The following is a 10688-nucleotide window of genomic DNA, read 5'->3' as shown; positions in this document are numbered from 1 at the left end:
GCTTGTGGCTTTGCCAGTCTGACTGCTCCTTCCCACCCCACTCCCATCTTCAAATCCTGCTTCACAGGTGCACATAGGGAATCCCCACAGAGCTGGGCTCCACCGTACTCTGGGATGCATGTAGAACCCATGCAGGGCTCCCTCTGCATAGCAGAACCATACAAGTTTCACTGCCGGGGCCTTCAGAAGCTAGGAAGGAAGATCCAGGATTTCCAGGAAGAGAAGTCAGAAGGGCTGCATTGCAATACCTAGGTCTGCTTGCCACTCAAGTGAAGAAATGCCATCCCTCTTGGAAAATTCTCCACACAAATTCCACGTGGTCAGATATTTGTGAAGGAAGGGATGAATTTCATTCTTCGTGAGTTGTCTTAACTGGGCAGCTGGCAATTGACATATTTACATGGATGTTTGTAAGAGCTTTTAATTTCTTTTACTAATGTTATCTTTAAATTCCAGTGTCTAACACCACATAGAAGATTCAATCCTTATGGCACGTCAATGAGCGGGACCAAAAGTCCACTGCAGTCAATAGCAGTCTTTCCATTGACTTCAGTGGTCTTTGCAACGGGCCTTTGATTGCCTAAATTCTCAAGTGACTAGTGATTTTGGTTGCTCAATCTGAGATACTTGATTTTCAGAAAGCACAAAGCACTCCAATCTGTGAACATCAGAACCCTTTAAAGTGTCATGTCAGGCATCTAGAAATAGAAACCCCCAAAATCAGTAGCTACCTTTGAAAATGTAAAAAATTTGCTCAGGGCCCTTTTACTCTATAGCATTTCCTATCGTTCCTGGTTAAATAAAGTTCTACTACACAGCTCAAAGTTTTTGTTGTTGTTGTTGTTTTAAATCATTTATGTTGCTTTAAATTTTAGAATAATATCTAAACTCAATACCCGTACATATCTGAATACTGCTTAGAAGTTCTTCAAAATAATTAATTGAAAAATTCTCAATATAAAAATAATTAGTTATTATAGAGTAGAAAATACATATTTGGTTTAAGACTAGGTTTGGATTTTTATTTTGTTTGTAATCTATCATAGAAAATTTAGGTGAGACGCAACATCCGGTTTCCTCAGAGACCCTACTTCTTACCCAGTTTTTCAGCTCAGTTCATTGAGACCTAAAGAGGTGAAGTGACTTCCTGTGCTCACACAGAGAATCTTAATCCCAGTAGGACTAAAAATACAGGAAAGAACCTTTGGCTCCGAATCATTACCAGTTTGCCATTTGACCACACTAGCTTCTTACCATTGCTTTTCTATAATGTAATCTCATGAAATGGGACTGAAAAAAATGGTACTTTATTGTGGTACCTTCACTACTAAAGCCTCACTTTCAAAAGGGGCCTCCAAAAATGTGCCCACTTTATTTCTGGGTGCACTATTTTGCCTAGGCAAAAACAGGGAGAGGCTATAAAGCCTCCCACAAGAAGTCTAACTCCTGTTATCTTACTGCACTAAATGTATCTCTCTAGCTACTGATACAGTCTCTTATTTCTGGTGATGCTTTATACACTGTTGTACTACTTAACACATTTCCCCTTGATTGACAGATACAATTTCCCTTAACTATCCACCCCCAGTAGTAGATGCCTTCATTTTTATCTAAAAGGGACAGTGTAAGGGAAGCTAGGCCTAACCCTCCCCCTATATTGATAAAAGTCTCACTTTCAAGGATTTATTTGAAGGATGCCAAGTACTTTATTTTAAAGTAATCATTGCTACAAGCTCTGTCTTCTTTTTTACGTATTTAATTTAATGTAGATCCCACCTGAACGAAGAAAGTGTATACTCACTGTTACTCACCATAAATATGTTGGGGCTTTGGGTACGTCTAGACTATCTGCTGTATCGACGGGTAGCGATCGATTTCTCAGGGATCGATATATAGCGTCTCATCTAGATGTGATATATCGATCCCCAAATGTGCTCCCCTCGACACCGGAACTCCAGCAGCGCGAACAGCGGTAGCGGAGTCGACAGAGGGAGCCACGGACGTCGATCCTGCGCCGTGAGGACGAGAGGTAAATCGATCTAAGATACTTCGACTTCAGCTACTATTCACGTAGCTGAAGTTGCGTATCTTAGATCGATCCCATCCCCAAGTATAGACCCATCCCCTGTTGTAGACCAGCCCTTTGTGTATGACGCTACCCAGCACAAATGAGTTTAGCTAATGGATGCATTGGTTTCTATAGGAGGTATTTAAACTGGAGGGGGGAGCTCTCATCACATCAGCCTGAGATGAAGATGAGCTCTCCACACTATATGCACGTATGGAAATGGGATGGGTGCTGCACTCCTAAGTGGCGAACGTTGTACATCCAGGTGTGAGTAACACAGGGCCGATTCTAGAGGTGAGCAAACAGGGCAGTTGCACAAGCTGCTAACTGACTAGGGGCATTGTACAGCTGCTGCTCCTCCTTTTGTTTCTTTTAGGTGACTGATTCTCCACTCCCCCACTTTTTTTTTTTTGCTTGGCTGCTCTGGGGATCTGTGTATGTGCTGGAAACATTTTCCAGCAAGACACCTTAGAATCATAGAACATCAGGGATGGAAGGGACCTCAGGAGGTCACCAAGTCCAATCCCCTGCTCAAAGCAGGACCCTTCCCCAGACAGATTTTTACCCCAGTTCCCTAAGGGCCCCCTCAAGGACTGAACTCACAACCCTGGGTTTAGTAGGCCAATGCTCAAACCACTGAGCTATCCCACTCCCCAGGCCATTACAGTGCATGCATGTGCACTCCTCCCCACTATGAAAGTCAGCTGAACAAGAGGCTTCTACTTTAGACAGACCATTGCTGTGCAGAACTGTCCACAAGGGGGCTTTTCCACCTTTGCATTAAGGCACTACAGAGCTGCTCGTGCAAGGGGGAGAGATCAGGCAGGCCATGCTCCCTATGTGCAGCCTGCTTTCATCTTCCCCCTCCAGCTGGGGAAGCATGGGCTACTCCAGCCCTAGGCTTGCAATAACCCTGAACCCTTCGCTGCTGCAGCAAGTGGAAGTTGAGGAAGAGAAAACAAAGAGCTTTTTTAGAGGTGTTTGACCTCTGCCTGCATCCTTACCTCTACTGAGAGTTGTGGTTCCATTGCGAAATGGGTCCTTTGGTACTGTGTGCTGGGGTTGCTGTCTGCTAGTGTGTGGTGTTGGGCAGGCACTTCCTCTTCAGTGCCATCACCCAGTTCCTCAGTTGCAATGGGCTCCCCTCTCCCAGAAGGGGAGGGGTTGGTAGCCATGCACATTTGATGCAATCACTAGTGGTCCAGGACTGCTATAAAGCTGCCAAGGGCCTGTCCCAAGACAGGCCTTAGACTAGGATCTGGCCTAACAAAGGTAAGTTTAAATAAAATGCCACCTTTGGAATCCTTGTCATAAGACCTTTCAAGAGCAATTTTCTCATTTGAGTATCTGCAACAGGACATGGTCAGAGAAACATGCAGAGTAGGCACCACAAATAGCTAATTAATTACCAAATACTTGAAACAACGAAATGAGGAACTGAAAACCCTAATCTGAGGTTTTGAAATTAGGCCGATATGTGGAATTCTGTGGGGCTGAAGTGCTAATTTATGTCAGTCAAATGTAGAAGCAGGCAACCAACTTCAAAATGTGGGCATTTCATGGTCACTATTCTTGAGAGTTTCCTGTGGGTTGGGTGGCAAAAATATTGACCCTTCTAAAAAAAAACACTAACAGTAGCAATCAGGTAGAAATATGGGACTATGCTGTGATGACTTAAGTTTTGGTCTCTGTTGTCTCTTGTAGTTTAATGGTGGTTGCCTGAAATTGTGGCATGTATGGTACAAAGGTTTTAACAGAGTTTTCATATTTAAGGCTATTTTTGATAAAGGGATTTAAATTGGAAGAAGTATCCCGAAGAAACTCCATGTCTTTGAATAAACCATTTGTGTGAAGATGACACATCACTCTAGAATTTTCTGTTAAAAAAATATCATTTTCATTTTTTTTAATTGATGTTAGCCCTAAGTAATAAAGGCTCCTCTCAGGACTGTCTGCATCACTGAAAGTGTCATCATGGTCTGAAGGTTCTGAAAAGCCCTCAGAAGAAACAACAGAAAGGGATATAGTTTTGCTCACTTGGCTTGGATGTTGGTCAGGTAATATTAGAAATGCCTGATTTCCCACCTCCCATGATCTAGAGAAAGGATCTGTAACTAAGGAATCTTCACCTAGGAAGCATCCACTAAATGAACCACTTAGATTCTTTTGCTCTTCATAAAGCCCACTTAATTTGCAGTTACTGATAATTGTAGCGTACTTAATATTGGACTGTCTCATAGTTCCTTCACTGACTTTGTCATCATGGGAACTCTCAGAAAGGCTGTTACTGAAATGGCTACTAGAACAAGCCGAGTCATGCTCAGAGTCTTGAATCGTTGTGAACATTGAATCAACTGCTAATAAATCTTGCTTGTCTTCACTTTTCAATGCTTTAGCAACACTGATGTCTTCCAAAACTATTTCTGGCTCCAGAAGAGGCCCAAATGATATTGCTTCAGGATGCTTGATAAAAAGATGCTCAAAAGTTTCAGGCTAGAAGAAAAGATATATTTTAATGCTCATCTATCATTTAATAGCTTTATTTCAATATGAAGTTACTGTACTGAAGAGCCACAGATGAAAACTAGTATGGCATGTTTTAATATAAAAAGTACATTGATGAAAAATAAACAAAACCTAAGTCTGCTGTGTGGCAGGGTATCAAAGTGGGGAATTGGGGATAAAGAAAAAAGCACATGCCAGTGTCTTGTGTGTGCAGGGAAGGGTTGATCCTGGAAGGTGCTGAGCATTCTGGCTTAATTCAGCAAAGCCCATTAATTTCAATGGTACTATTCATGTCCTTAAAATTAAGCTAGCACTTTAGTGCTTTGCAGGATAAAGCCTTATATGCTACATGATTTTTTGGCATTTTATTTCAATTGCATGAACAATTTGGCATATTAGAAATTAATCAAAATCATTTACAAACAACTGAAATGACTCTGACTGTTACAATTATTCTATCTAGAGTCATATTCTACCATCCAATATTTTTTTTAGGATCTTCACCTGTAAGTAAGGACTGCATGTTTGAAATTTACACACACACACACACACACACACACACACACATAATTTTAGAGATGCATCCTATCCTACATCATAAAGGATGTGAAATATATATAAACATTTCAAATATACTGCAGTATAAATTGATAATAGGAAACTGGCTTTCTTATTTACTAAGAAAAGTTCACTTTAAAGTGTATACCCACTGATGAGTTTAATTAAGACAAATAAAAAACAATTAGTTAAAAACAACAGATTGTATTTATGTTAATAAATCATACAGATATTATATCACAGCAGGAAACCTTCCAAAGTAATGAGGAATATTTCATAATGCTTAGACTGGTGTACATTATAAGAAGATATGGTAAAATTTCATCTATCTTAGGCTAGTGGGTGTTTGTTTAACCTAGAATAGCCATCACCATAGCATTTAAGGCCCTGATTTAGCAAGGTATTCAAGCATGTTTTTAAACTACTCACACATTTAAATGTCAACACTTGCTTTGGTACCTTGCTGAATTGTAGCCTAATGCTGATTCGGGATAGCTTCTGCATTGCCTGCATGCTCAGAACTCCCATAGACTTCAAAAGTACTGTGAATATGACATTTAAAATTAGCAAACTGATTATTGAAATGAGCTGCAGACAGTTGCTACAATGCATATACCAAGAACTGTCTTTAATTCATATTGAATGTCCCTTGCTGAAATTTATCTTTCCCTAAGGCAGATCACCTATGAATCCAGGTAGGAATGTAGGAACTGTTGTAATGAATCAGACCAGTGGTCCATCTAGTCCAGTATTTGCTCATCAACAGTGGCCAGTATAAGATACTTCAGAGCAGAAACCCCACAGTAGGCAGCTATGGACATCTCGGCAAACACGTTTCTTACTGACCGCCAATAACTAGAGGTTGACTTAGGCCCTGACGCATGAGCATAACTCTGGATATGAGTTCTACAGGTTCACATTAAGAATACTGCCTATCACTTTTTATCAATCAAATATCAAAAATTAAATGATCAAATACCACTTTTTAAAATAGATATTTCAATTAGAAAATGTCACTTTCTGCTGAATCAAACACATCACTAAGTAAAATATATTAGATGAATATAAAAATACAATGAATATACAATCTCCTGAGAAAGACGTAATACCATAATGTAATGTAAATAATGACAGAGTAATATGCGTATATATCACTGTAAAATATGTTCTCAACATGTGTGTCAAATGATTTGTGCAAAAATATCTTATGGCAGTTAACATAATTCTATGAAACCAAAAGGGAATACTCATGGTCTCAAGTGACACAGAGTAAAATTTAATTCACACTCATTTGCCAGACACAAGGAGACCACAAAATATGCTCCCCTCACAGTCCTGCTTAACTTTACTCACTGGTCAATGGGACTACTCACACTATGTAAAGTTAAAACCTTTTCAGGGATAGTGCCATAGTCATTACTCAGCCATATCTCCCTTGGAAATCATTTGGAGCTTTAGATAAGTAAGGTCTGCAGGATTAGACTCTATGACCTAATCCTGCAAACACTTATTCACATCCTTATCCTTAAGTACAAGAGTCATTTCACTGGAAAATCAGTGGGATCACCCAGGATCTTAACATTAAGCACATGTGTACATTTTTGCAAGATTGCAGTACAGATGCAGAATTTACCCATCCTATGCCATACTGCATTAATGGTTAAAAATGATAATATTTTGTTAAACTAATACTCCATAAATACAGCCTTGCAGTATCAATCACAAAACAGACTATATTAAATACACACATTAGTAACCAATTATTGAATCCAGTTAATCTTGTATTCTGACAGACGTACCAAAAGAAAATAAGAAGTTACACATGGCTTCAGACATATGGATGTTAGAGGTTTCTAGTGCTGATATGTGGAAGTTTTATCCAGGCAATGGGTATCAAAGCTAATGAGAGTTACAGTACAAGTCCTGCACTTTGTTTTTCCCACTGGAAATTGCATTCACATAAATGAGGGAAGAATCTAGCCCCAGCTGCATAAATTCTTTCTATTTTCAAAGGAGTATAGACCCTGGCTTTGGATGCACATGGAATCAGAGACGCACAACGGTGCTCATCTGAGGACCGTATGGATACGTCTACACTGCAATAAAAATAATGAGTCTCAGAGTCTGATGAATTGACTGGTTCACATGACGTGGTCTGCAGGGCTAAAAGTTGCAGTGTAGACAGTCAGGCTGAGGCTGGATCCTGGGCTCTCAGACACCCCTGCATTGCAAGATTTCAGAGCCTAGGCCCCAGCCTTTGCCCAAATGCCTAAACTGCAATTTTTAGCCCACAGCCCCATCCCTGCAAGCCCGAGTAAGCTGATCCGGGCCAGTTGCAGCCATGCCATGAGTCTTTTATTGCATTATAGACATACCCAAGTGCCCATTTTTCACTAAGATTAATAAAGTGTACGAAAGGAGCATGCATTAAATATAGAGACTGTATTGCAGTACTAGCTGTCAAAGGTCACATGACCCTTCAATTCCCATTCAGCACAGTACACTTTATATTCACATGCATAACTTCTTTCTCCTTAGCTAGGAACATGGAATAATGTCATGGGAGTATAAATCCTTTACCCTCCTTTGGCTGTTCGTAAATTAGTCTAACTTCACTGATTTTAATGGACTTACTCCAGATTTACACCAAAGTGAGAAGAGAATCAGGCCCACAGTCCCTGATCCAACATGTGAGTTATTGGGCTGGCGGTGACAAGTTTCCCTTTCTATACATAGCTAAGTTAATTAAGTAAATAAAAAGGTCTCTGTGCAACTCACACACTTCCTCCAGCAATACACAAATCTTTGTTCAAAACCCTACGGCCATATTTGATATTTTTCAAAATTGTAAAGCATTTTCTCCATTGCTGTCAGTATAGCAGCATTGTGGTGCTGGTCCACCGCTCCATGGGTCGAATGGAAAGAGTATCACTGATTTCAGGGAGCTTTGGACCAGGCCCTACATTATATATGTCAATGAACTTTGTTTAATATTAAATTATATTCTTTGCATTCTAACAATACAGCAACACTTTAAACAAAAAAGAAAAAAAGACTTTAATATAATAAGTAATAGGTTAGCTACAAACATGAAATGATACTAAATGGAGATTACACTAAGCAGAAGTTGCCATACTAAGGGTAACAACAGATTTGTACACACACGCACACACACCCCTAATGTCAGACATTATTAAAGTGGCTGTGGGAATAGCTATGTGTTTAAATGATAGTGAGTGACGTACCTGTCTACACGACGTAACATGGACAATGGTCCTTGTCAGAGAAAACTAAGGCACCATGAACGACACTCTAAATTATTTCTGCAAATTCTTTGGACTAAATTCTGCACTCAGATGCATGTGATCAGCTCCTATTGACCTTAATGGGAGTGCTGTGCACATCCAGTGGCTGGGTTTGGCTGCCTCAACATGCCTGAAGTCAGCAGAAATTCCCAAAGCTGTTCAGCATCAGAATCAGGCTAGTTCTTGGGTAAACAACCAATAACTCTGGTAAAAAATAATTTTAAGTTGATAACTGGGCAAGTCTTGCACTTAACTAGCTGAATCTCAGACCATTCTGATATTTCTGCTTCTATGGCTCCATCCTCAAAGGTGCTGGGCATTCTCAACTCTTATTGAAACTAGGAGTGTTCAGCCCTTTGCAAGTTAGAGCCTTAATAAACAGGTCACTAAACAAAGGATAAAAATGTGATTTAAAGCAAGATTTTTGCCTACATGTGTAGCAAACCCTGCTCTAGGCTGCAATATGGCAATTGTCCCAGATTTTGCATGGGAATCTTAAGATTTGAACAAAACTATTTCCAGGACTATCTTTAAATCAATCATCATGTATTGTATCTGTGTTTCCTGTCTTCTGAATGTAAACAGAAAAATCTTCTAACAATTCTGTATATGAAGTCTGGGAGCTGGCACAATGGTTCAGCAGGAAGTGATCATGATTAGACTTCAAAGAATGTCCATTCTCTGTTTAAATGAAATGAAATAAAATAAAAGATGAGAAAAGAAAACTTCACTGGGAATGAAAATTCAATATCTGAAAAAAAATCTAAACAGTCATGGGTCCATTAGATGCATTTTCTTTTTGAAATTTCCTGAATTTTTAAGTTACTGTCTCAATGATTACACAATAAGTGTCCAATTCTGGAACTGAGGGACAAATTCTCAGCTAGTTTGAACTGGTGCACATCCATTTAAGTCTGTAAATTGGCACAGCACAACTGTAGCTGAGCCAGTTTGCACCAGCAAAGAATTTGGCCCTGGGTATGCACATGTTCCCTCCCCGCCCCCCAACTTCAAAGGGTGTCATACAGCTAAAAATCATCTGGTGGCAGGCTTTAGTTCTACTTCACGCTAAGCCTGGACTTTGACTTAACTTTGAGTCCTAGCCCGCACTTCCATCCACACAAAAATCAGTGTGAGTCAGGTGAGCAAACATACAGGACCTGTGTCCTGGCACGCTGCTGGAGGAGTTGGTCAGAGTCCAAGACCTGCTCTGACTCGAGTCCAAGCTCTACCTTTTTGCAGCGTGGATGCAGCTCATCCGCAGACCAGAGTCAGAAGGTCTGCATAAAGCAATGCGAATGCATTAACATGGCTGTGAGACCCGGGTCCAGCTACTGTAAGCCCAAGTTTACAGTGCAATGTGGATGCCCAAGTGCAGGCTTGGAAACAGTCGGTCCACAAACCCAGGTTTACAATGCAGTGTAAACATACCCTAAGATGGCCCATGAATTTCAGAACTGGTCTTGATCCGAGGTTCTGGCCCACATCCAACTGTCAGCTTTCTACAGCTGAAGAAAGCTCCTGCATTTTGCCACTCTCAGTGGCTTCAAGATCTTATGTTTGATTATTTGGATAATTCTTAACAGTTTAATATTTTAAACTGCATGTAAGAGTGTGAAACACGTAAACCCATACTAAAAAACGTATCACTATGGAAACTCCTACCTTTTGAAAATTAACTCCTTGTGCCCAGGAGCAGTTCTTGGGGTTTGGAACATCCTCCCAGAAGAGTTTCTTCATTCTGAAATGTTTAGACAAAGTACTGAATATACACACTGTATATGGCAGTGCTCAAGACAGAAATATAAAACTGCTCACTGGCATAGCAGCACAAGGACATAAGCAGAGACAGGGTAATGGCCTGATTTTCAAAGGACCTGAACATGGGCACTTAGAAATTTCTAGTTCCCAGTGCTGTGTTTAATCCACTAAACCAGAGGTTCTCAAACTGGGGGTTCTATTCGGGGGAAGGGGGCATGAGAACCTTGGAGGGGGGCTTGCTGTGCTCATTTTACCCACAGCAATGAATAGCTAACAAACCTGATTCCTCCAGACATATCAGTCTCATAGACTCATAGACTCATAGGTCAGAAGGGACCAATATGATCATCTAGTCTGACCTCCTGCACAAGGCACGCCACAAAACCCTACCCATACACATTTATAACAACCCCTAACCCATGACTGAGTTATTGAAATCCTCAAAATTGTGATTTGAAGACCTCAAGCTGCAGAGAATCCACCAGCAAGCG

General features: G+C 40.4%; 1 protein-coding gene across 2 annotated transcripts in view; it reads right to left on the bottom strand.

Annotated features, from left to right (window-relative positions):
- Positions 1 to 3214: 3214 nt before the first annotated feature.
- The window catches only part of LEPR (leptin receptor), a 52410-nt gene continuing 44936 nt past the window's right edge, over positions 3215 to 10688 (bottom strand). The window contains exons 17-18 of one of the 2 annotated variants that reach the window (XM_032771951.2): positions 10102 to 10177; positions 3215 to 4561 (exon numbers count right to left, since the gene is read on the bottom strand). In XM_032771951.2, coding sequence (XP_032627842.1) covers positions 3743 to 4561; positions 10102 to 10177 — 895 coding nt within the window. In that variant the 3' untranslated portion in view covers positions 3215 to 3742. Of the gene's footprint in view, positions 4562 to 8328; positions 9118 to 10101; positions 10178 to 10688 lie in introns of those variants that run through there. The other variant, XM_032771952.2, reaches the window with a different exon arrangement.

Source organism: Chelonoidis abingdonii, chromosome 7 (assembly GCF_003597395.2).
Source record: "Chelonoidis abingdonii isolate Lonesome George chromosome 7, CheloAbing_2.0, whole genome shotgun sequence".
NCBI lineage: Eukaryota > Metazoa > Chordata > Testudines > Testudinidae > Chelonoidis > Chelonoidis abingdonii.
Note: the sequence above shows the minus strand (reverse complement) of the source record. Positions and strands in the feature narration are given on the sequence as shown.